We start from the raw sequence: 27,155 nt of genomic DNA, 5'->3' as shown, positions 1-27,155 counted from the left end.
TACTCTCTCCTCCCTTTCTCCTGCAGACTGATGCCACATCCACAGCAACAAAACCCCTGGGGTGCTGATATTGATAGCATGCACCATGTGACAGCAGCTACTGTTTTTTAACAATTTAATCTTGATAATATCCTGTGGAGTGGGTGTTATTGTTATTCCCATTTTATAGATGAGGAAATCAAGGCACAAGGATATAAACCAATACGTGTGGGTCTAGGACAGAAGCCCGGGCCAGGGGCTCCAGGGTCCTTGCCTGAAGCCCCTGCATTGTGCAGCTCTCGCACACAGGGCACTATCAGGCACTGATACCTCCAGGCTTAGGCTGGTTGTTTGTAACATCTGCGCTGGGCCCAGTGATAATCCTATAAATTAGGTCGTATAAGTGGCTCCATTTTACTGACAAGAAAAATGAGCTCCGGAGGTCACTTGCTATTAAATCTGAGCCCAGATCCATTTGTGGTCCAAGCGCAGGGACTCTCTGCTGCATCATGCCCGGCCCTGCATAGCTATATAGCTGCTCTGAACTCACTTTCTCCTCCCTTGCAATGAAGTCTCTGACTTTCCCGGGCCACATGAAGCTTAAGCCGGAGAATGGATGAGAGCCTCAGCCTAGCGCAAGACAGTTGCCTTGTTTAGGATTAAAAATGCATCCTTTCTTCAAAGCATCAAGACAACTCTGCTCAAGGGGCTTATGACTGTCCTTAGTGTGACTTCCCAGGAAGGGACAGTGCTCACCTGGCCGCTCCATTTTGTTTGCAGAACCAATCAATCTGTTACTGTACAGTCACAGGCCTCCCATGTAATTACAAATTAACAAAGACCAGGTCTCTGTCCCTGCTTGACGATGAATTCCCAGAGCCACCAGGCCTGGTATTGCTGCAGGAACATGCACCCTTCCCCCAGTGGCCCCAGGGCCAGGCAACAAATTAACAAAAGGACAAAGGTAAGGACTTACTCCATTGCCCCAGCTCCTACAGACCAGAACTGGTGCCATTTCAGAGCTAGAAAGGCCTTTTGGGGTCATTGGGCTCAGCCCTCTCATTTTACGCATGAAGGAACTGACAGCTCATTTTATAAAGACCTCCCCAAATGCTTCTTTCCCAACAGGGCTCTCTGTCCTATGCCCCTGAGCACTGAGTGTCTTTGCCAGCGTCCCTATTTGCTTACTGTGTCTTGCAGCTCCGTCAGAGTCAATGAAATGTTTTTGTGCACAAGGGCAGCCAGGGAGGGGTGCAGCCAGTCAGCTCCTCCCCATGGGGTGTGGACCTGGTGGTCCAGAGGGCCTGGGCCTTCAGATCTGGGGGTAGATCCAGGCACAGCTGGAATCCCAGCTCTGCCACTTGCGAGCTGCATGACCTCAGGCAAACTGCACAACCTCAAAGCTTTAGTTTCCTCTCACATAAAATGGCAATAATGATGTTGCTTAGCCTATAGGACTGATGTAAAGATTAACAGAGAAAAAGGACACTTGGCTTAACCAACTCCTCGGTAGACGTCAGCCACTTTTATCAGAATCACCGATATCTTCATCTCACGAGTGTCATCATCTCAAGGGGCTCGCTGCCTAGTCACCAGTCCTCAGTGGGAGAGGTGGGCACTCGGGAGAATGTGGGGTTTCTGCCCCGGCCCCCCACTGCATCATGAGCCTGGATTGTTCTGATACTCCAGCCTCTTCTCCTCGGGGACCCTTCACTTCAGGTTGCTCAGAGCCAGTCTGTCCCTGTCCTCTTGTCTCAACCTCAAAATGCACCCTCCATGTGCATGTCACTTTCTTAGGCCTGGCTGGGTAACCAACTGTGCTTTATCTGACACCCTCACTATCTACTGAGGCTCACTGATACCATATGAGAGAGGGCTTTGCTGTTCTGCATATTCAGAAGTTACACAGGAGTTAGAAGAAGCACTAACAATTATCTTGTTTCCTTTTCCTTCTGAAATACACAGGGACTCCTTTGCTTGAGGTGAGGCATCCAGAGGGGTGGTGGAGCTGGACTCAGCAGGTCTCCTGCCTTCCTGTCCAGAGCTTTTACGACAAAAAAAAGAAAGAAGAAGAAGGGGGAAAAACAAAACAAACAAACAAACAAACAAAAAAACCTACACTGCTATTGAGCTTAAATGCCAGAGTGGCCAAAATTCTGAATGGGAAGCTTCAGACTCTTCCAGCCACCTTGGCAGGAAGGGAGGAGGGTACTTTCTGCCCAGAGGTCCCCAGAGCCCCTCTTTAAACAACTGAGTAGTTGGCCACGATCTTTCTGTGGATGATTTGGCTGGTGCTTAGATTTTCTCTGGAACTTTTCAAATGATAAGGGAAAGACTTTTCAAATTATAAGTGCTGCCTGCATCAGCTGCCCAGGCGTGCTGGACAAGGCCCCCACCCAGGAGTGGGTGCTCTGGGCTTATACAGCCCGGCTGGTGTCTGCCTCATCTTTCCACATCCCACGTTCTTCTCTTGCTTTGAAAATGCTCTCTCCCAAATTATGCACTCGAAAAACACTCATCTTAGCCAGGCACAGTGGCTCACATCTGTAATCCTGGCACTCTGGGAGGCCGAGGTGGGAGGATCACTTGAGCTCAAGAGGTTGAGATCAGCCTGAGCAAGAGTGAGACCTCGTCTCTACTAAAAATAAAAAAATTAGCCATACGTGGTGGTGGGGGCCTGTATCCTAGCTACTTGGGAGGCCTGAGGCAGGAGGATTACTTGAACCCAGGAGTTTGAGGTTGCTGTGAGCTGGGCTGATGGTGCAGCACTCCAGCCTGGACAATAGAATGAGATTTTGTTTCCAAAAGAAAAAGAGAGAGAGAGGGAAAAGAAAGAAAAAGAAAAGACAAACACTCATCCTTCAGATCTTACATTCTTTATCACCTTTTCCAAAACACTTTCCACAGCTTTTGGAGACAGAGTCAACCTTCCTTTCTATGTAATCTTGCAGACTTTGCCTTTCATCATCCTTGCCATCAACATCATTGTCCTCATCAGGAAATACATAGAGAACTTAATCCAGGTCCTGCAAAAGGCTAAGTCCAAGGCACACATTATTTTTCTTCATAGTAGTTATCACACTCAAATGTGATACAAACGTGTGTTATTTGTATAACTGTCTGTCGAATGCCCGTTTCTTTTTTCAGACAGTCTCAGAGAGGCCGGCACCACTATCGCTTCGTTTTTGATTGTATCACAGCCACCGTACAGTTCCTGGTGCACAGCAGGTGCCCAAAGTATCTGACAATGGATATGGTCATTATTTCAAGGAATTCTCACTACAGCCCAATCACTCAGACACAATTATTAGCTTGACTTTACATTTGAGGACACTGAAACTCTGAGAGGTTAAGTCAGTTGCCTAAGTAACAAGGCTGGATGGAGACCTGGGTGGTCTCCACATTTTTAACCCCTGCACTACCACAGCCCTCTCTACTTCTGGTTGCCAGAATGTCCTTCCCCCTCTTTTTCTCTCACAGGAAGAGCCTGTCTATATACTCTGGGAGAACAAAGATTTCCTAATGGCAACAGCAAGAGATTGTCTCTGTGACAATCGTAATCAGTGGTTGTATTAGCCTCTGTTTCACCACCTCCAAAATTAGCAGAAAAGGCCAACTTGAGCTTTCATTATGTTGCTCTGCTAATGAAGGGATCCTTTTAATTACATACTCAGCGCCTATCTGCAACACAAAGCATTTTAGTGTTTAAACACAGTTCTGCACCAAAGTATAGGGCTGTGTGAATACAGGCAATACATGGGGAAAACCATGTGTAGAAGTTATTCTTCCCCTAGACTGTAATTTCTTTTTGGCATCTAGTTTCATCCAAACCCAGTTCGTTTTCTATGGTAGCCCTGATGCTCTGCTGTATGCGGAGCACCAGATGCAACCTTGCTCGGTAATTCAGTAGGCATATCCCAGGTCAGATCCTCCCTGCTCAGATTTCACACAAAATCTGCTCACTTTGTTAATTTCACTCATCGCTGACTGATTTGCCTCCAGGGTTCTCCCCACCCAGCCGTGCTGGTGCTACCAGAGTGGAACACAATCCAGCCTCACTACAAGACGTGCCAGAGGCTCTGGGCATTTGCATCCTACTTTCCAAAGTGATTTTTGGAACGTTCTGTATGGGATTTGCACTAATGTGGGTAAGCCCTTGTGGGGCTGACCCCACTAGCCTTACTTGGGCAAGGAGACCTTGACTTCGCATTTGTATTTGATTAGGGGAAAAGGCTGGGGTTAATAATTGTTATTGAGCTCCTTCTCAGGGCCAGGAACTCTACCATGTATTAATGACACCTGTTAAGCCACAGAGACTTTAAGATGGGGCTGCTAAAATTGACTCTACGCCAGAATGCCTGAGTTGGAATCCTGGCCTTGCCCCTAACAGCTGGTAATCTTGGAAAAGTCTCTTAACCTGCTCATGCCTAGGTGTCTTTATCTGTACAGTGGGGTTGATAATTCTACCTGTGTCCCAGCATTGTTGTGAGAATTAAATACACAGACTGTTCAGAACTTGACCTGGCCTGTGGTAAGCGCTGAGTAGGTGTTAGCTGCTGTTGTTTAATGAACAAAGCTAAGCTCAGGTTAAATACAGTAGTCAAGGTCACACACCTCCCGAACAATATCATCTGGTAACCAGGATCTGTCTGACACTTAAGACCCTGTTCTTTCCAGGATTCCAGGGAGGCCAGACCCAGGGGGTTCTCTGCTGCCCTACCACTGGGAGACTGCAGTCACATCTCTGGCTCATGAGGCTCGACCTAGGGAAAGCCGTTCTGTGTGCATGACCCCACCCTGGTTTCTGCTTCCAGTGCTCCAAACATGCCGCTCTCCTAATTGCCACTGATCTTTTTTTTTTCTCCTTCCTTTAAATTTTTATTTTTTAAATTTCAGGTTAACGGGAGGGTACCAACAACCAAGTCGCAATATTTGAATTTGTTAGGTAGAGTCCCTCTCGCAGTTATATCCTATACTCAAAAGGTGTGACACACCTGCATTGTGCCCATTCAGTGGGAGCACCCAATTGCCCCTCCCCCTCCCTGCCCCTCATTTCTCCTCCCCCCAACTTGAATTGAAATGCGTTTTTCTCCTATGTGGGTATGGATTAGATCGTCTACTGGCTTCATACTAATATTGAGTACTTTGGATATTTGCTTTTCCATTCTTGTGATACTTTACTGAGAAGAATGTGTTTCAACTCCATCCAGAGTAATACAATGATGTACAGTCTCCATCTTTTTTGATGGCTGATTAGTATTCCATGGCACACATATGCCACAGTTTGTTGATCCATTCCTGGCTTGGTGGGCGTCTAGGTTGTTTCCACTTCTTGGTGACTGCAGCCACTGACCTTCATCTTGCTCCATTTCTGCTTCTTCCCAGCATCCGATGCAGCTGACCACTGTCTTCCTGAAACTCTCATTTCCTGGCTTCTGTCCCCATGTGCTCTTCTGGGGTTTTTGTACCCTCTGCTTTTCTTCCTCTGAGGATTCTGAGTGGTAGGCGGCCTTCTAAGCCTCCGTCCTTGACCCAATTCCTGCCCTACAGTTTTGCTGAGCCATTTTATTCTCACATGCACACCATGGCTGCCAGATGCATGCCTCGGACCACATCCCCTCTGTCTGCGATGCCTCGCTCCTGCACACCCCTTCACAGACACCCAGGTCCAAATCCTGCTCATCCTTCAAAGCTCACTTTAGATGCCAGCCTATAAGCCTTCCCTGCTCCCTCCCACTCAGAAATACTCTCTTGCCGTTTGCTCCCAGGACTTCATTGTGGAATTTATCGTTTTCTAAATTTGTGTTACAGCCATTTTAGTTTGTGGCTTCTCTCTCCTTATAGACTGTGAGTTTGCCAGAAATAGAATCCATTTTTGTTCCTCTCACAGTACTCTACGTCGAGTAGGTGATGCCAAAAAAGACATGCTGATAAATGGCCGTGTACGAAAAGCATTCTTTAAGACGGATACCATGAAGAATTAGAGGTAATTTTACCTGAAGACAAGAAAATGGGCAGGGTGACCTCTGTGTGTCATTTTCAGCTTAAGGGTCTACAAAGCCATCTTTAGGGTAATAATACAATGATATAATTTATGGTGAGAATAATGGGCATCCTGGTCCCCCCCCCTTACTAACTATAGGGCCTTTGGGAATCTGCGTTACCACTCAGCCTCTGTTTCTCTTCTGTAAAATGGAGATGAACAGTAGAATTCACCTCCAACAGCTGTTGAGGAATGCAATGGGATGATGCAAACAAGGGGCTGGCACCTTGGCTGGAACACAGGAAACACCAAAGAAATGGTGGCTGGCATCACTCATTCCACATTATCTTTATTGAGTGCTCACTCTGCAGTCAGGGATGTTGAGACAGCTCGAGCCCAATCTCTTCCAAGATTTCCCTGCCTCCCCAGCCCATAATATTCTTTGCCTCAAAAAACTTTGGTCCTAACAAAATTAGATTTTAAAAAATTCGGCTAATAAATTAGGCAAGCGTATTAGCAATCGGGTCCAGGGAGAAAGTCTAACTTCTTTTTTCATGCTATTTGAATTCCCCTAACCTGGAGTTGTTGTCAAAATCTATTAAAGTATTTAATTTCTCTTGTCATTGCACAATTCCCCAAGCAGATATGCAGATATTTTGCCGTGGTGTTGCTCACAGAAGTACTAAATGTTCAGTTATCAAGGTACATATTTTAGATGATGTCTCTCTGATGGCTCTAGAGGCTCTAGAGGGACCGTGCAAGTTCAAGTGCAAGGCTGAGGCAGGGTGGCAGAGTGGCAGAGATGTAGAGACTATGACTCAAGCAGGCCTGGGTTTTAGCACCAATACTGCCACTTACCAGCTGAGTAAACTTGGGCAAGGTACTTAACCTCCCTGGGCTTTAATTTCCTCGTTTGCTTAGTGGTGACAACACCAAACTCCCAGCGTTTTAGTGGGTAGTAAGTGAAATACCAAATGTAAAGAACCTCCTAGTATTCCAGACATGTGACTGGTCCTCAATACACAACAGCTTAAAAACTTCAGAGTTATGGGGCTGCAGATACTGGGGTCTAGAGGCTGCCACCCCCACTCTCTGCCACTCCCTTAAGGGACACAACAGCCAGATCCATCGTGTCCTGACTCTTCACAGTAACTTCTCCCAACACTCATTCAAGTCAATTGATGTCCTACTTGAGTGATGACTTACCCGGTGGAAGCCAAATGTTTCCATGGCAACGGGAATGTGGTGGGTACCACACACCCCAAGAAAGAAACGAAAGAGAGTCCATTATTTAGTTTCCTGAATAACAAGCGCCAAGCTGAAGTCAGAGCTCGCCTCTTCCTTGGTTGTCATGGCAATGTCTACTACCCTGTCCTGCCAAACACACGGGTGAAGGGGGCATGTGGGAGGGGATGGCCGAGGGATGATGAGGGGGAAGCACACTCTGCAGTGCTCAGGAGAGAAGTACAAAAATACCTGGTTTTATTAAAAAAAAGACAAAAACCAACAGAAAAACAAAAACCAACAGGCAAACATACACTCCTTGCCAGGGAATGGAGAAATTACGGCCTGCGTTGTGTGGTTCCTTTGGTGATTACGAATGGATTTAGTGCCTATTGAAAAGGTCAGTTCAAACCTGGAAAGAGAACAACTATGATGTCCTCAGTGACAGGGGACATGCCACTTGCGCCTCTCTTGTCCTGCTCAGCATTACCATTTGGGGAAATGTGGCTGACACCCATACCATACTGCTCACTTCTTGCCACAGCCCAAGGCACGATCTACAAAGCAATTTCCTGTCCCTTGTCTGATGCAACCTGAGCGAGGGCTTGGGGAGAACAAAGCAGCGTGCCCATTTTGCAGGCAAGAAAACGGAGTGCAGCTCAGTGCCCGTAGCTCAGTGAGTAGGGTGCTGGCCACATACACTGAGGCTGGGGGGTTCGAGCCCAGCCCGGGCCTCCTAAACAACGACAACTACAATCTAAAATACTTTGGCATTGTGGCAGGTGCCTGTAGTCCCAGATACTTGGGAGGCTGAGGCAAGAGAACTGCTTAAGCTCAAGAATTTGAGGTTGCTGTGAGTTGTGATGCCATGGCACTTTACCGAGGCAACGTAGTGACACTCAGAAAGAAAGGAAAGAAAGAAAGAAAAAAAAAAGAAAGTAAGTAAGAGTAAGAAAGGAGTGCTGTGATCACAAGCCGGGAGGACTTGCTTTCCTTTTCTTTCTTCTAGTTTGCTCTCTATCCTCAGAAGGCTTAATGTGGGACAGCACTTGAATTTGGCCAAACAGATTCGATTCTTAGGCTCTTTGTAGGTTTTGAAAGTCACCTTCTAAGTCCAACACCTGCTAGACAAATCCACCCAGATGTCCCACTTTCATCTCGGTGAGTGCAACATTCCAGGCTGAGCACAGTTTGTCCCCCCAAACCTGCTTCTTGCTATTTCCATGTCGTTATTGGCAACTTCATCCTCTCAGTGAGCCAAAATCCTGCAGTCAGCTTTTGCTTCTCCCTCTCTCACACCCTAGTTTCTGGGGACTTGGGCAGAAGAGCTCCACTGTCCCTTTCTTTTCCATTTAGAGGCTCTGATTGATTTGAATATTGCAGCAAGTGGAAAGCAGTGAGCAAGGTGGTTAACCACAAAGAGGCGGGGCCGGGATGCCTGGGCACCCGCTGATCATCGCCCCAGCGCTAAACCCGTCCCCTCATTTAATCCTCACCACAACCCTCTGAGGTTATTCTTCTTAATATGATTCCCAACTTCTATATGAGATTATTTCCTTCTAAGACACAGAAAGGTGACCCACTTTGCCCACAGTCATTCAGCTTAGAAGGGGCAAAGCTGGATTATGAATCTGGATCGGCCCTACTCAAGAGCTCTCACTCACAACCAATATGCAAAGCTCCTTCCCAGCGGCCGTAAGTTTCTTAAGAACGGGGCCCACCGCTTCATGTCTGCATCTCAGCACTGATGCCGCGGCCTCCCTCACAGTGTCTGTTTACTCTCACTGGAGCAGAGCTCCACAGACAGCCTCAGCTCTAGCTGGACAGCCTGGGCTCCACTCCCCACCAAGACCCTGTCTCACTGAGTGACCCTGGGGAAACAACTGGAAGGTTGCAGTGGGCTGAACAGTGTCCTCCTGCAAATATGTCCAAGTCTCAATGCCCAAAACCTGTGAGCGTGACCTTATGTAGAAAAAGGGTCTTTGCAGATGTATCAAGTTCAGGACCTCAAGATCATCCTGGATTTACAGAGGGACTAAATCTAGTGGCAGGGACTCTAATCATAAGAGAAAGGCGGAGGGAGACTGGATGTGGACAAACACAGAGAGGCCATGTGAAGACCAGGGCTTGACTGGAGTGATGCTGCTGCAGCCAAGAAACGCCACGGCCATCTGGTGCTGCAACAGGCGAGGAAGGGCCCCTCTAGAGGTTTAGGAGGGAACACGGCCTGCTGCCCCAGGGTTTGTACCTCTCCCCACCAGAACAGCAAGACAACAGATTTCTGGGTTTTTTTTTTTGAGACAGTCTCACTTTGTCACACCAGACAAAGTACCGTGGCGTCATAGCTCACAGCAACCTCAAACTCCTGGGCTCAAGCGATTTTCTTGCCTCAGCCTCCCGAGTACCTGGGACTACAGGCACCTGCCACACCACCTGGCTAGTTTTTCAATTTTTAGTAGAGATAGGGTTTCGCTCTTGCTCGGGCTGGTCTTGAACTCCTGAGCTCAGGCAATCCACCTGCCTTCGCCTCCCAGAGTGCTAGGGTTACAGGAGTGAGCCATCCCGCCCCGGCCAATTTCAGGGTTTTTAACCCACCCAGTTAGGGTAACTTGCTGGGCATCCCCCAGGAGACAAATATAAGGTCTCAGTTTCCTCATCTCTCAACTGGGTACCCCCAGGGGGTTACTATAAAATAATGTACAACTGGAATAATAACTGGAAGCAACAAAATGATGTCCAGTGCACTGTAGGCCCCCAACAAATGCTGGTTGACCAGAACTAGAGTCGTTATCTTGGAAATTTGTCTTGGTACACCTGGCTGACTGCCCGTGTCTACACTCTCAGGCTTGTAAAATGTTTAACTTCAGAACCCAGGAGCCGGAAGGAGGAGCCATGGGGAGTATCTCCTCCGAGCCCAGATGTCTGAGATGTGTGGGCAGCCAGCAGAGACATTTGGGTCCTTGTAAGGCTGGTAACTAAGTGCTGGCCCATCTCCAGCCCATGATGATGAGCCTGTCACGGTGGGTTTCACAAAACTTCTGTTTCAGGATCAAGCCTGTTGTTTCAGGCAAGCTCTAGAGATAATAATATGTTTTTCCTATACACAGCCATGACATGTTCACTGAAGCTGAGTATTTCTAAAGGTGACCAATTTCTTAAGTGGCAAAAGCCCATCAAACTTGTTAAGAACATAGATGATATGTGGATGGTTTTTGTTGTTGCCTACCAGAAATATTTGCTGTGGCTTGCAGGAAAGCAGTCAGGGGCGGGTGAAGGTTGGGGTAGTGATTTCTCTGAAATTGGTCCCTCTAAAGGTCATGCTCAATTCTGCAAGGGAGTCGGGTCCCTAGGCTTCATGCATATGCAGAGTAGCAGTGCTTGAATGATATCCCGCAATTTCTCTTCCCCGCATTAATCGACTCGGGGTGGCTATTGAGAATTTGACTAGGAAACACTCGGCCAGTGCACATTCCAATGAGCACCAGGATCCGAACACAGCTTTCCCAGCTTTCTCTCAATTCCGGCCTGAGATGGAGAGCATGGTGTCCCATGTGACATGAGCCGATTGTGCCTTGGCATGAGGTAGAGAGAGGGCCAGAAAGCAGGGAAAAACGAGGAGAGAGCAGGGACACTTTCCCTGCAATCCTACAGGTGAAGGGGAACTTGACCCAATGAAGCAAATTCCTCAAGAGCCCCCATGCAGGAAGGCCCTGGGGAGTGAGCACAGGGTCGGTCCTCTCCTTCCTCCAGGGGCAGGAATGTATGGAATCTCTTGTCTGGTGTCTGCTTGGGGGCGCCCAGGGAGCTCAGCTGCCCAGTGGGGCTCTGGCATAAGTTGTGCTTCCTGGCACCCACTTCTCCATTACCCATTACAACCTGGAACTGCCCCAGCTACTGGAGCCCCCGTGCCTAATCCCTGCTGCACCCTCCCAGAGGCCACTGGCCTGCAGCCTTAACCTCTGTCCCCACTCCAATCCTCGGCATCCTGGGCTCTGCCTGGGCTGACCAAGAAGGTTCCAAGGTCAACTCTATATATTAATTCATAGAACAGAAGGTGGTGACTCTGGTCCAACTTCCCCCAATTATGCTGTGCCCTGCAGACTGCTCCCAGAGAGCACCAGAGCACAGGAATCAACACATTTAGAAAGGAAATGCCTTCACATCATGGACAGCACCAAGTTCAAGGTCCTCATTCTGTATGTAGACAAGCTCTGGAGATGGGAAGTGACTTGTCCAGGGTTTCCTGGCAGTTAGGTTGTAGGGCTCAAGAAAGAACCCAGGTTTCTCACTTCCTGGCACAGATTGCTGTGACAACATCCTTGACTCTGCCTTAGGTCAAAGCCAGCTCTTTGCAGACAGGGGCTGCATCTGACTCATTTCTGACTCTCCAGCGACAGCCTGGGACCAGGCCCAGAGTGGGGGCTCAGTAAATGTTACTTAGACTTGGCTGGCTGAGTCTCCTATGTATTAATAAAATGAGTAAGTCACAGACAGGCGCATGACTGGAGCCAGCACAAGGGTATAATTTCAGGCTCTTTAAACACCTCAGCTACTAGCAGGGAGGGTGCTGCTTCTGCCTGTAAAGTGGCATGGAAGTAGACAGAGAAGCAGAGAAGGTGGTCATGTCACTGTGTCAGTTTTTCACCGCATAACTGGGGTCCTGTGTCCACCTGCCTGTGGCTGCTGCTGCTGAAGGCGGTGGTGTGTGCAGACCCTACACTGGGAGCCCTGGGCTCGGGGCTGCTCAGTGCTGCCCTCTACCCTGCCAGGCAGGAGTTACCAGCCTTTCTTGGGTAGAAAAGGAGGCTTGGGCAGGTGGAGTGGTTTTCCCAGGCCCCAGAGCTTGCAATCCCGGAGTGCCAGAGTGTGCTGTTCTAAATCACGTTGTTCAGGCATACGAAAAGTCATACTAACTAACACCCCATGACTTTACTCTGTGTCCTCCCCAAACCCTATGAGGTGTCACCCCCACTTTACAGGAGAGAACAAATGGGCCTGAAGGTGCAGAGTAACTTTCCCAGGCGATGGCCAGTCTAGAAGGCAGGGAACAGTGAGACACAGGAGGTTGAAGAGGTGCCAGCAAGTGGGCTGGACTTGCTAGTTGTGTGACTTTGGGCAAATTATTTAGAAAATTAAAAAAATAAGGTATAATATATGTAACATAAAATTTGCCATTTTAACTATTTTTAAATGTAGAGTTCAGCAGCACGTACACTCGTTGTACAACCATCACCACCATCAATCTTTTGAACTCTTCTCATCGTCCCCAAATGAAACTCTGGCCCCCCCCATCCCACCCCTGGCAAACACCTTTCCACCTTCTGTCTGTATGAACTTGACTGTTCTAGGTACCTTGTGTGAGTGGAATCACACAGTATCTGCCCGTGACTGGCTTGTTTCACTCAGTGCAATGTCTTCAAGGTTCACTCAGCAGCCTGGGTCACAACTGCCGTCCTTTTACTGGCCGAATAACATTCCACCAGCCCACGTACGACATTTTCTAAGTCCACTTATCCATCGGTGGACTTTGGGTTGTGCCCACCTTTTAGCTATTGTGATAGGCTGGGATGACCCCTGGCGTACATGAGCAAACTGGTTTTAAGTTCATCATCTTCTACCCCAGACCTGCTTTGTCCTGACTCAAGGGAGACATTCTCCACCCAGTGTCTGAGCCAGAAAGCAGAAAGAAGAGATTAATTCTCTCTCTCTCTTCACAAGAGTGGAGCCGGTCAAGTGCTATCCCTCCTGTCACTGCAGTTCACCCCTTTCCCTGCCATCACCTGTCCCTCATTGTTGGATCACCTGAATTTCAAGAGCCTTTCACCAGCCTCCCGGTTTGCAGTTTCCCCTTCCATAGGTCCTCCACGGCACAGCCAAAGAGCAGCTCTGCCCTGTCATGCTTGGCCTGAAACCCATCCTGGACCACTCCCTCATTGCCTCCAAGTACGTGTTCAGATGTCCCCTTCTCAGACAGGCCCGCCCGGACCACTCTGCCTACAGTTGCAGCCCACACCCTGCACACCCCGCAGGCCCTCCTCACGGCTCTTCTCCACAGCACCCATCACGTTGCCCTTTATCTCAGTATGGATTTCATTCATTTTTGCTGATTGCCCATCTCCTGCCCTCCTGCCCTCCAACCTACACAAAGAATGCCAGTTCACAAAAGGCAGGGATTTTTTGACAGTGGTGTGCATACTGACTCCTCAGTCCTGGCACATAGTAAGTGCTCCGTAAATACGGTCTGAGTGGCCTACGGGATAAAGTCCACACCGCTCTGGTCTGGTCAAGCCCTTCCATGCTCTGGTTCTGGGCCCCTCTGCAGCACCATCTCAGACCACATTCCTGTTCACACTCCAGCCACAATACCCTGCTTCCTGAGACCTCCTGGTGCCTGGGCAGACAAAGACCCCAGGCCTTTGCACATGCTGCTATCTGCCTGGAATGTCGCTTTTCCCACCTTGCTCACACTTCTGCTGTCTGGGGTGGCCCTTCACTGTTTTAACCTCTTTTGAAGCCTCTTTCCTTCTGTATGGTAATTCCTTGTGACAGGTCTGTAGCTATTCCAAACTGCCAGCTCACAAGGGCAGGAGCATTTTGCTCAGCCCAGATTCCCTGTGCTGGGCCCTGAGCACGCTGCAGATGCACAGAACACGCCTATGGAGAAGGAGGTGCCGGGTCTCTGCGGCTTCATCTCCAAACATTGCAATGTGGGTCCTGCAGGGCTGCTGGAGGAGCAGAGATGACAACATGTGTGACATCTGCCACCGGGCAGGCACAGGGCGGGCATTTAACACCTGGGGGTTCAGCGTGAGCCTCTAAGGCCCCAGGGGGGTTTGCAAGTTCACATGGAGGAGCTGCGTCCCTTGTTGAGAAGCCACCGGCCGAAGTCTTTCCGTCAGTTGTCATCTCTGGGGGCCATGCCTGTAAGTGTCCAGCCCAGAAAAGAACTCCTGCCCTTTCCTGTCTTAGCCATCACATTTTGGCAGCATGCCCACAGGGCAGAGAAAATGTCCAAGTCCACTTTCCTTCTCAGAACTGACCAAATTTATCATCATCGTGTTGTGGAATTGAGAACTTATAGTGACCTCAGGGACCAACTGTCCATCCCTCATTTTATACCTGAGGACAACAGGTTCGGAGAGGTTGGCTGACTTGCTCACTGTCACACAGCTAATTAGGAATTTCACTTTCTCTTTCCTCAATGCAGCTTTTTTTATTCTCTCAGGTGGAATCTGTTGGATCCTAAATTTGAGTTTAGTCTGAAACTCTCACTTAGGCTAAATCCTGACCGCTTTCTCCACTTTGCTAATGGGGAGGTACAAGGGTACATTTTCAACTTGCACAGCTTCCCGCCAGCAGCATCAAGTTGATTTTAGATGTTGGAAACTCTTCCTGGGGTACTTTCTCTGCCATCCAACATAAGAAATAGATGTCACTTTCAACCCTGGACAAATAGCCTGCTGTCAACAGAGGCTATGTCCCTGTCACTATGTACATGTCAACATGTCTTGCCATGTCCCCTGCCACTCTCTGTGGAAGAGGAGCCCCTCCAAGAAGAATACCTCTGTCTGTCCCGAACTTGGGTTCCCCGTGGCTGTGGGGGCTGTTCTGGGTGGAAGGAGGCAGCGGTGGGAGCCATGTTGAGCCTGGAGCTTGGGGGTTACAGAAGGATCAGGGAGGCACGTGAGAGGTGCCACGATCGGACGTGAACCCAGGATTCCCTCTCGTGGGGAGAGGAGCTGTGAGTCATCAGCCACCAGCCACAGACAATTCACCACCTCTGGTCCCAGAGGAAGCCATTAGTCCCGACCATTATTATTAGTCGTAATGACTAATTAGTAAAAATAGCACCATTTACTGAGTGCCAACTTATGCCTGCTATTTAATGCATATGATTTCTTTTCCCCCATTTTATGGCTTACAGTTTACTGAGTATTTTCCTAATTATAACATCAATATATGTATATGGGGGAAAAGTTTAAAGATACAAAAAAGCAGAAAAAGTAAAAGAAAATCAGTTTGTTCCACCACCCACCCATGACTACTGTTACCTTTTGGTGTTTTCCTTCCAGAATTTCTTCTCTGTCTGTCTGCCTCCCTACCCTCCTCCGTGTGTGTGTGTGTGTGTGTGTGTATACATGTACCCTCCTCCGTGTGTGTGTGTGTGTGTGTGTGTGTGTGGATACATGTACCCTTCTCCACGTGTGTGTGTGTAAACATGTACCCTTCTCCACGTGTGTGTGTGTATACATGTACCCTCCTCCATGTGTGTGTGTGTATACATGTACCCTCCTCCATGTGTGTGTGTGTGTGTGGATACATGTACCCTTCTCCACGTGTGTGTGTGTAAACATGTACCCTTCTCCACGTGTGTGTGTGTATACATGTACCCTCCTCCATGTGTGTGTGTGTGTGTGGATACATGTACCCTTCTCCACGTGTGTGTGTATACATGTACCCTTCGCCACGTGTGTGTAAACATGTACCTTTCTCCACGTGTGTGTGTAAACATGTACCCTTCTCCACGTGTGTGTGTAAACATGTACCCTTCCCCACGTGTGTGTGTATACATGTACCCCTCTCCACATGTGTGTGTAAACATGTACCCTTTTCCACGTGTGTGTGATACATGTACCCTTCTCCACGTGTGTGTGTGTGTGTGCAGGGGAGTACATGTACACTTCTCCACGTGTGTGTGTGTGAGATACATGTACCCTTTTCCACGTGTGTGTGTGGGATACATGTACCCTTTTCCATGTGTGTGTGTGTGGGATACATGTACCCTTTTCCACGTGTGTGTGTGTGTGTGTGTGTGTGCAGGGGGGTACATGTATCCTTGTCCACGTGTTTGTTTGTGGGATACATGTACCCTTCTCCACGTGTGTGTGTGTGTGTATGTGTGTGCAGGGGGGTACATGTACCCTTCTCCACGTGTGTGTGTGTGCGCACGCAGGGGGATACATGTACCCTTCTCCACGTGTGTGTGTGTGTGTGTGTGTGTATGTGAGATATATGTACCCTTCTCCACGTGTTTTTGTGGGGGGATACATGCACATATGGCATGTGAGATTTAACATCATCACAACCACACGTGTATAAAAATTGCTTCTAATACTCACAACCATCCTATGAGTTGGGTTTTATTGTCTCCATTTTACAGATGAGGAACCTGAGGCTCAGAGAGGATGAATGATTTGTCCAAAGTCACACAGCATGGTAATGGCTGGATAGGAACTCATAACAAATCTTTCTGTCATCAAAACACATCCTTCCCCACTCTGTTATGTTCCTTCCTACTCAGTAAGGGAGAATTGGGGACACTGTTAATGACACCCCTATTCGGTTACCCACTCCTCTGCCCATGCCTGCTGGACCACACAGACCCACAGGTGCGGCCGCAGATAAAGGAGATGAAGATTATCCCAGCTACATCTATCCAGCTGGCCAGTACCTGACTATGGAAAGCTTCGAAAGCTTAAGGTTCGACGAAGACATTCTGTCAGAAACTGGAGAGAATCTTTGTTTTCTGTCCGTATTGATATCTGGAAAGCTGAAATTAGAAAGCATAAGGAACTAGTTTTTGCAAGCTGTTTCAGATGAGACAAATACAAGTAACTTCTGCAGTGCAGCTGGGGCACGAGAGGCCTCCTGCGGCCTGGCCTGCATAGCTGGACACTGAGAGCCACACCGCACCCCTGGGGAGGAAGATATGCACACCTGGGGAGTGGACGTGTTGTCAAATGTTTGAACAAAGCCATGAGTACTAATTGTCTCTGCACTGCCACCAAGCACACAGACATCTGACAACTCTTCTGTGACAAACGCCGTGTGCAGAGAATGTAAAATAAATAAGGCAGTGTCTCTGCCTGGAAGGAGCTTATAGTCTGGCGTGGGAGACGCTTAAAGAAGAGGGTCATACAGAGATGTGCTAAGTGCTGAGACAGAGATGCTGAAACCTTTCAAACAAAAGTGAAGGTCAGACTTCTAACAACCTTAAGATGGGAAAATTCCCAGTCTAGAAGAAAAGTCAAGGGCAGGGTGGGGAGAGGTCGGACCAAGGACGGGAGCAATGGATTAAAGCCCTTTTACGGAAGTCCTGTGTTCATCAACAGGAAGACAGAGGGCTGGAGACAGACAGGTTGCGATCTTACAGATCTTAAATTTAGTAACAATAAGTTGCTGCACTTTTCTCCCTGATGTTCTCAGGAACTTTCTCTCTTGCAGTTTGAACAAGATGTCTGGAATATGCTCTGCATTGCTTCAGACAAGTTCACAATAAACCTCACATGTGCATTTGTGTGTGTTTGTACGAGAGTGGGGGTTCGTGTGTATATGTTGGTGTTGTGTGCTTGTGTGGGTGTGTGTTTGTGTATGTGTTTTTGTGTGGGTGTTTTGGTGTGTGTTTGGGTGAGTGTGTGTGCTCTACCATCTAAAGCAGTGCTTTTCAAACCTTTTTTATATCACGGCAAACTTGAACCTATAGTTAAGCTTCTGGGGCACACTTAAAAGATGTTGATAACATTGGATTCTTGCTTCTCCATTCTTGTGATGCTTTACTAAGAAGAATGTGTTCCAGGCTCGGCGCCTGTGGCTCAAGCAGCTAAGGCACCAGCCACATACACCTGAGCTGGCTGGTTCAAATCCAGCCCGGGCCTGCCAAACAACAGTGACGGCTGCAACCAAAAAATAGCTGGGCGTTGTGGCAGGCACCTGTAGTCCCAGCTACTTGGGAGGTGGAGGCAGGAGAATCACTTGAGCCCAGGAGTTGGAGGTTGCTGTGAGCTGTGATGCCACAGCACTTTACCCAGGGGGACAGCTTGAGGTTCTGTCTCAGAAGAAAAAAAAAAAAAGAATGTGTTCCAACTCAATCCAGGGTGGGTCACAGTATATGGCACACCTCTTGGGGGCAGGACACGATTTTAAGAGGGACTTTACCTAACAAATGCTATCAGTGTAACCTAATTCTTTGTACCCTCAATGAACCCCAAGTAATAAAAATAAATAAATAAATAAATAATGTTGATTTAAAAAAGAGTGGAAAAAACTCTATGCTTTCTTTCAAAAATAATTTAATCAATAATCTTTAAAATTTCCACAGCACACTAGTTGAAAATCACGGAACTTAAGAGTCAGTATGTCTAATTAAATAACCAGGAGTCCTTGGATTCCACCTCTGGATCCTACCAGAGATGGAACCCTGGCAATGCTGGGAACACTCCCATCCCCGCCAAGCACTGCAGAGAGAGGCTCTTCCTAGAAGCCCCCACCCCTTCCCTGGCTAAGACCAGGCGCCTTGAGCCAGAAGCCTACCTCTCAGCTCTTCTGCCTGGCCGGTCACCTTCCTCTTGACTCACCTGGAGGTCAGTTCCACAGCCCAGGCTGTGGCTCTCAGATGACCTCTCCTGCACTGTCTTGCTACCCAGACAAAAGAACAGCCTGTGCAAAGGACCAGAGGCACCAACCGGCTGTGAGGTACAGATGACCTGGAGTCAGCTGTGGTCTGTTCCTTATGACCAGGCTCGGCAGAGTCAATGCCAGCCATGCACCAGGCCATAGATTTAACTCAGGCCGTTGAATCTGAGTTTGCCCTACCAGTCTAGAAAGGAGGAAACCTGTATAACTAAGAGTGTCCATCTGCCTTGCATGCACAGGAAAAATTCAAAAGGGTGTCTCTGGTGAGCTAAGGCATGACTGACCTGCCACAAATAGACCAAGAATAGTTTTCTTTCTCCAGTAAGGAAAAACAAAACTACTAGGCCGGGCATGATGGCACGCTGCTGTAATCTTAGCACTCTGGGAGGCCAAGGTGGATGGATCGCCTGAGCTCAGGGGTTTAGCCTGAGCAACACCAAGACCCTGTCTCTACTAAAAATAAAAAAAACTAGAAAAACAAAAAACTGGCCAGGTGTCACAGTGGGCTCCTGTAGTCCCAGCTACTTGGGAGGCTGAGGCAAGAGGATCACTTGAAGCCAAGAATTTGTGGTTGCAGTGGGCTCTGATGATGCCATGACACCCTACCCAGGGCAAGAGAGTGAAATTCTGTCTTCAGAAAAGACAAAAACAAAAATACTAGCTAATGCTTTGAGTCCTCACGGACACCCTGTGAGGCAGGAAACTGAGGCCCAGAGAGGGAAGGACCTCACTTGAGATCACACAGCCAACACGTGGGAGAGCTAGGGTTTAGAACCGAGCAGCCTGAGCTGGCTCTGCCCTGTCCCCTCTTCCAACCCGCTCACTGTGGTCATTCCTCAGGCCCCATCTCGGGTTCATCTTTCTCTCTCCTCTCTCCAGCCTTGTCGCCGCTTCAGCCATCACCTCTCTAATGACTCCAAATTGATCTTCCTATTTTTCCCCCTCCACAGTTTTCCAGCCCACTCTGCAAATCTCTGCAGAATGTTACCTCTTGGCCACCCTGCGCCGCCCAAGTACATCTTCCTGGCTGTTCCCCCTCAGGCACACACGCTTCCAGTCTCAGGCCCCAGCGGAGACTATTCTCCACATCTTGCCTCTTCCATTATATTTCCCATCTCATTATTTACCTGTCCTAAATTCTGGGTAATTTCTCTAAATGCTATTTTTTCAATTGTCAGTTTGTTCTCTAACGTTTTTTTTTTTTTTTCTTTTTTTTCCAGCTGGGTCTAAACTGCTATTAAACCCATCTACTGAGTTTCTTTCTTTCTCTCCCTCCTTCCTTCCTTTCTTCTTTCTTTCTTTCTTTCTTGTAATGAGGTCCGGCTATGTTGCCCAGGCTGACCTCTAACTCCTAGTCTCAAGAGGTTCTTCTGCCTCAGTCTCTCAGCAGCTGGGACTACATGTGTAAGCCACCACATCTGGCCTGAGTTTCTATTTTAATCACAGTAATGTTCATTTCTAAAAGTCTTATTTTTTGTTTTTAATCACTTTATCCTTTTTTTTAAACAAACTTTGCTAACTTGTCTTTGCGATACTTTGTTTCTTTAAAGCTATTCAGTATCCTTATCCTATTATATATATGTGTGTATGTTTCAATACAGTGGAACCTCTGTAAATTGACCACCCAAGGGACTGTAACAAACTAGTGTTGGTCATCATAAGGAACCAGGCCTATTGTACTGATGCACACACGTGGTGATGCTCCGTCTATGAATATTAGGTCAGCAGAAGGAGATGGTCAACTACAGAAGTTCTGCTATATTTGTAGTCATTGTGGGACCAATTCTAAATTTTACTTTTTTTTCTTACTTTTGTTCATGTAGCCCATTTTCCCTGGCAGGGTGTGTGTGTGTGTGTGTGTGTGTGTGTGTGTGTGTGTGTGCTTTCATTGTGAACCTGTGTTCTCTGAATCTTCATTGGTAAGAATTGTTTGAATCCTGGGTTTAAAGGTCATTCTATCAAAGAAAACTGTATTTGCTTTTGCCCTATGTCTGGAAACACCAACAATTTAGAGCAGCCTTAAACTAAATTGCAAATATTCTGTTCTTTAAGTCACACAGGTAATGTGAATTCCAACCCCAAATTCTAGACACTCTCTTCCTCTCCCCCTACAGCCAGGGCCAAAGCTGGCAAGTACCCCAATATTGCCCTGTGGGGCGGATCTCTCCCAGTTCACCCTCTGAGGATGTGAACATCTAGTGGTCCTTGCTTCATGTGGGAGTTTCCAATCTAATTTCCCTCCTAGTTTGGGCTCGAGTCTTTATCTCCTGTCTCTAGATACTGGACACAAACTCCAGGTGGCCAGGGAGCGGAGAGGCCCATAGAAGTGCCAGTTTCAGCCTTGTTTGCCCCCTCCGAAATCACGCCTTCTTGTGGTTTCTGGGTTCTGGAGAATATCTCTTATTTTCCTGCTAGTTCATCTATACATTTTAAAAAAAAAAAATCTTAAAAAAAATTCATATCCAGCACATGTTAGTATAATCTTTTCAGATATCTAGTTTGTAATATTATTAGAAACAGAAAATCTATTGTAGGATTAAACAAAAAAAATTATTTTTATTGCTTTTCTCTCTTTATAAAAATAACTTATATTCTCTACAGTGGAAAAACATGAAACCATAGATAATCAAATAAGATGAAAATAAAAGCCATTTCTCATCCTACGCCCGGGGATAACCGGTTAACATTTTGGTTCCCGTTCTCCCTTATCTGTGGAGAATGGGTTGCCTGTGTTCACTGTTCCCAAAGTTTTCTTTCTCCACTCACATTAGAAGGAATATCTTTCCCTGGACTTCACTACTCTTTAAAAACAGCATTTTAAGTTACCAGGGTGTCTACCCATGGAGATGTTATTTGAGTAAAAGTCTGCCTGCCTCCTAAATTCTTACTTTTTCTATTGTTCTGTACTAGGCATCTCCCTCCAAGCATTAGCGAAACCATCGTAGTTAGGAAGCTGGGAGAAAGGAAGGCTCCTCACAGCCTGTTTCCATTCCCTGCGCCCCACTCTAGGCTTACTGCGTCTTAATTGTGCGCAGCTGGGCTTAGGCTGGATCTGTTTCGCCTGGAGTTCCTACTGAGCTTTTTTTTTTTAAGGTCCTTAATGGGATGTTGACTGATTTATCTCACTCTCCTTTTTCGCTCCTGGACTAGGGCGTCAGTAAGCCCCCGCTGTGTCCCAGTGCTTCTTCCCCAGCACAGATGGGGGTGGAGCAGCAGCCCCAGGGCTACAGGGCTGGTCCATGTGTGGTGGCAGCCCTGCCGCGCACTCTGTTTGGCTCTCTGCCTCTTCACCATGGGAGGGTGATCGCAGAGCCTTCTCCACTTGGACATTCAGCAAGCATTTTCTCTCGCAGGGTCAAAGGTTGTCAGATGGGGGATGTCTGTTGGTTCTATTCTACGGACTGCGTCATCTGCCTCTGGGACTCTGGTTCAGGATGAGCCGGGGGCTTTCCTACGGTGCCTGTAACCACACCTCCTTAACTGGAAGTTCAGACATCTGTCCACAGGTGATAATCAAGACAGGGCCATCTACAGGGGCCTGCCCTGTACCTGACGCTGTGCCGTGTGTTTCGGATGGGTCATCTCTCATTCTCACACCAGCCCTGTGATGGTCAATGAAACCCTATTTTAAAGATGACTTTGCCCAACATCACACAGAGAGTAGCAGGGAGAGTCAGGATCAGAACCTGAGTCTCACTGTGTCCATCCTGCTTTCGGGTTTTTAGAGATAGGAGTATTCCCAAGAGAAGGTGAAAAATACTTCGCTAAATCTTTGGCAGCCCAGTGGCTTGGCTGACAGGTAGCTATGATAAGTACAGCAAAGCGGAATGACGTTAGTGAAAATGGCACCTGCTTTGGACTCAAAACTGGGTTCAAATCCCAACTCTGCCACTTAGATTCTGTGTGACTTTGGGTACATCATTCAACTCTTCTGATCCTTTGTTTTCTTGTCCTTAAAATGAGGATAATACCTGCTTTGTAAGGTTGTTGTGAGCATAAGGCAAGATTTTACATATATATGTACATGAGATTATATATACTTATTTTATAGGCATTTTAATAAATGTTTTAAAACACTCATTTTATACATACAAACACACATCCCCTAGGTACAACTGGCAGCTGGTATAAGGAAGTCACCAACCTCTCCGGGTCTGTCGTGTCTACACTTCATTCATCAGTCACAAAAGCAAATTCGATGGTGCAATTGAAATGATCAAACGCAGAACATGCTAACAACTGAAAGTATTTCTAATTTTACTAATGGTCATCCAAGGGATACCACAGTGGCTTGGCTTTTATACATTCTCACACATTTAATGTACTACCCCATCTATAACTATACCAACCAGTCTCACAGCTGGTGTCCCACAGGGTCCGGAGGCCTCCATCAGCCAAATTAGCCCTGACCAAGCCTTGAGCAAGTCCTGAACTAGCCGGTGGAACCTTAATCACCTCAGCCCTGGTGTGGTTCTTTCTGCCTTAAGCCTGGACTCCTCATGCCTAAGAGAAACCTCAGACTCAAGCCACCAGGCCCATCCTCCGGGAGGAGACTCAGTTCCTCAGTGACACCCCACTGGCCTTCTGTCTCCTGCTTCCTCGTACTCCCCTATTTCCCCTAGGAGACAACCTGACTACAACCCCCGCTGTAGTCAAAGTTTGCTTCTTCTCCCAGGGCAGCAGGTGCTGCTCCCTATACACCTCCGTGCCAGCCGTGAGTAACCTGAGCTCATGACACCGGGAGGCCAGCAGTGCCCAGCTGCCAGTGCTGACCAGTCTGGACTGCCATGCTCTTCCTGCCATCTTGGGCCTGCCACTATGAACCCCCTCAAAAAAATCCAAGTTTGGTTTGTCATGTTTTTTCACTCCAAAAAGTTCTTGACTTCCTCTCTCATGTTCCCCAGGCCCTCAGACTGCAGCTTATGGTGTGTGTTTCTACCTAGTGGTCCAAGGTGGGGATTCTGTCTAATACTGATGGGTTAAATACGATAATGTCATAACTCTTTGTAGAAGACACAAAAACATAGAAAATCACAGGCAAGAGAAGAAAACTCTATGTGATCTCACCATACAGAAATTACCACTTTTAATCTATTAGTAAATTACCTCTTCCATGCATATATTTTCACATAGTTGAAATCATACTATGTCTAAAATTTTATAACCTGATTTTACATGTAACATTTATTATAAACATTTTGATAGCGTGCCAAATCTATTTATAGATTAATGACAGAATGACTATTCCTCTAACAGATATTTAAATTATTTCCAATTTTTCAATATGTGGATGAACATATTTATGTGAAGGAAAAATCCTTCTCATAATTTTGGATTATATATTTGGTGCAAATTCCTGAAAGTAAAATTTCTGAGTCAACAGATACTAACATTTTTAAGGCCTTCAATATATAATCTGGCTTTAGTCTATGACCTTGTAAGTTGTTAAGGAATAAATTCAAAGCTTTTCCATCTATATTTTTGTTTGCCATAAAGTTAACTACTGAGATCATGATAAAATAGTGTGATACATTTTTCTATTAATTTCAACACAAATACGGGTTTAAAAGTATTTCACATATAGTATGTGAAACCAGAAGTAATGGGATTAAGCAATATTTTCAAATGACCCACAATCACTTTCCTAGTAACAGGAAATAGTCACTGAGATTTGTATCTCTAATTATTTTTCAGACGCTTCTTCTCAAAGCTATGAATTTGAATCTGAGTCAGCAACCTAAACAGCCAGAATTGGAAACAAGTGAACTCTATTTCTGAGTTTCTTACGTAAAATGTGAACTTCGGATGTCAACTTCTCAAAATCCATTTATGTAATAATTTTTTAAAAATTATCTGTCTTTCGCCATGAACCCTCCCCTGATTCCTCCAGGCAGAATTAATCACCCTTCCTTCCACAGCTCATCACCAGCAGCTCACTCAACACTTGCTTTGGTCTTTATCACATGTGAGTTATTCGTTCACGTCTCCCACTAGGCTGGGAGCTCCTGGAAGGCAAGACCTGGTGTGGTTCCCTAGACTTAGCCTAGTGATAACCTTGTCACGAGCACACAGAAACCGGATGAGTATTGTTTTCCAATTTGTCAGTAAGCGTGTGGGTTGTGCCTTGCCAGGAATCTGGGATGTGGGAGTCTGAAAGGAGAAAGTAAGTGACAGACCAGAGGCTGTACACAGAGCAATGATCAGGAGAAGTCAGCATTACTTCCAAAATTTCAGTGGTTCCAAAGTAGAACAAAAATTCACTGTTTCGACGGAGGGAGGGGGGTGGGGCCTTGGTGTGTGTCACACTTTATGGGGGCAAGACATGATTGCAAGAGGGACTTTACCTAACAATTGCAAACAGTGTAACCTGGCTTATTGTATCCTCAATGAATCCCCAACAATAAAAAAAAAAAAATTCACTGTTTCACAGGTATTTATGGAGCACCTTTTGGGGAGCAGGTATTGTGCTAGGTGACGGGGTCCACACAGAAATCCGAAGCACTACCTGCTTTCCCAGAGCTCATGGAGAAACAACCACCACAACCACCACATAATACAGAGATCTCAGTTACCCTATTAAAAAGGTTATTATCCATGGATAAGACATAGAGTCTGGTCTTCCACTAATCAGTGATCACCATCCTTAGTCTGCTGTCTGAAGATCATTCCAGAGTCTTTCAAGCAATCACCGCACGTCAGCCCCTGCTATCTGTCACACGCATGTCAGCTGCTCATTCGTTTCCATTTGGTAGGAGCCTTCCAAAGTAAGTGAGACCCTTGAAAAAATCTTACTACAAACTTTCTCTGGGGATTTTCACACCTCTGGTGGCTTGCCATGAAAAGCGTGTTACTTCTGACTAAATGGATATTTAAAACTATGTTACACATATTATAATTGGGGGGAAAGTAGCAACCCCCAAGGATAAAGATTCATTAAGAAAAAGTGTGGAGTGGTGGGAAGATTTGGAGAACCCTAGCCAGGATAAGATCCCTGCTCTGCTGGTCATGTGTCATATAGCCAAGTTACTCAGCCTTTTGAAGCTCAGTATTCTCATCTGTAAAATGGGGATAACAGTAGCTACCTCCCAAAGAAGAAAGGAGTGGGAGAACAGAGACGTAGGAGGTGCAGCTTTCACACGGATACTTAGCACCCAGACATCAGGCCTGTGTAACGTGTAATAGAAGGGGGAGAAGCCTCCTGGTGGGTGGACGAACGAGCAGGAAGCACCAGGAGACTCTGGATTCCAGTCCCGGATCCTTCCCACACTAGCTGTGAGACAGGGAATCCCATTCCCCTCTAGCAACCTCAGTTTTCGCACCTGAAAAAGGGGCAGGTTGGACAGGTGACCTCAGGGTTCCTCCCAGGACTGACATTTCATCAAACCTTTTTGCTCTCCTGCCTTCTAAAGCACATGAGGCGGGGGACAGTGACTCGGTTAAGAGCAGTGCCAACGTGGCATCGTGACACGACTCACTCAGGCTTTTGCACCTCCAGGTTAAAAGCGGCCAGCCCCACACACCAAGCAGAGTACTTAATGTTTATGAAAGATCCTGCCACAAGCTGCTGTTTCATGAGCAATGCAAAGGGAGCCTGTCTCCTGTTGTGACAGTGCTGTACTAGGAATCCACAGATAATTGAAGTAATAAAGTTGTTTTTCAATTCAGGGGTGCTTTTCTCTACCCAACTCGTTCGTTTGTCCAACCAGTTGATTTCTTAGTTAGAGCACCCGTGATGAGAAGCAGATAAGACAAGTTGCAGTTTCTGGGCCCCTCTCCTTGGCTTGTGGTGGGTGTCCTGTGTCTTCATAGCACCTTCTCTCTGTATATTGTCCAAATTTCCTCTCTTTATAAAGGCACTGGTCATATTAGATTGGGACCCACCCTAAGGACCTCATTTGAACTTGATTACCTCTGTCAAGGTCCTATCTCCAAGTCACATTCTGAGTTACTGGGGGTGAGGAGCTCAGCACATGAATTTGGGGGACACAATTCACCCCATTCAACTTATTCATTTCTTCACTCAAGCCTGTGTTCGTCCGTCCATCCTTGCACCTGTCATTAAGCATCTAGGTAGCAGGCATTGTGTTGGGCACTAGAGGTACAAAGCAGAACAAGGCAGCTATAGCCACAGGAAAGGTCACACTTTGTGACCGCAGTATCCACACTGCTCATTCAGCGCAGTGCACCTGTAAACCTAGAGGTGGCCACAGATGCAGTGGGGCACCCAGCTCACACAGAATACTCAGGTAGGTTTCCAAGGCTCCCAGGAGGCAGCGGTGCTGGGGCAGAGCTACAAAGGTGGCAGGTAAAAAAAGAGAGGCCTGCCTGGCTTCCAGGTGCAGGAGACTGCAAATGTGAGCAAATGGGGGTGTGGAAGGAAAGGGCACCATTCTGGAACTTGAGTAATGTGGATGGAGCCAAGATGTGGTTTGCACCCATCTCCTCACTGGATCCTCAAGGCAACACTGCAAGGCAGAAATGATCATCTCCATGTACAGACAAGGAAACTGAATCCAAAAAGGGATAGCTAATTTGTTCACATAATATGGTGGCCAAG

The 27,155-nt window shown here is 47.1% G+C and overlaps 1 protein-coding gene across 6 annotated transcripts in view; it reads right to left on the bottom strand.

The window, feature by feature from the left end:
- Positions 1–27,155, bottom strand: part of TTLL11 (tubulin tyrosine ligase like 11) — a 273,808-nt gene that overhangs the window by 65,746 nt on the left and 180,907 nt on the right. For 5 of the 6 annotated variants that reach the window (XM_053566767.1, XM_053566793.1, XM_053566785.1 and 2 more), the window contains one exon: positions 16,638–16,736. The exons of the other annotated variant lie outside the window; for it this stretch is intronic. In XM_053566767.1, coding sequence (XP_053422742.1) covers positions 16,638–16,736 — 99 coding nt within the window. The remainder of the gene's footprint in view (positions 1–16,637; positions 16,737–27,155) is intronic. 6 annotated transcript variants of the gene reach the window in all.

Source organism: Nycticebus coucang, chromosome 2 (assembly GCF_027406575.1).
Source record: "Nycticebus coucang isolate mNycCou1 chromosome 2, mNycCou1.pri, whole genome shotgun sequence".
Taxonomy (NCBI): domain Eukaryota; kingdom Metazoa; phylum Chordata; class Mammalia; order Primates; family Lorisidae; genus Nycticebus; species Nycticebus coucang.
This window is presented reverse-complemented; position numbering and strand designations above follow the sequence as displayed.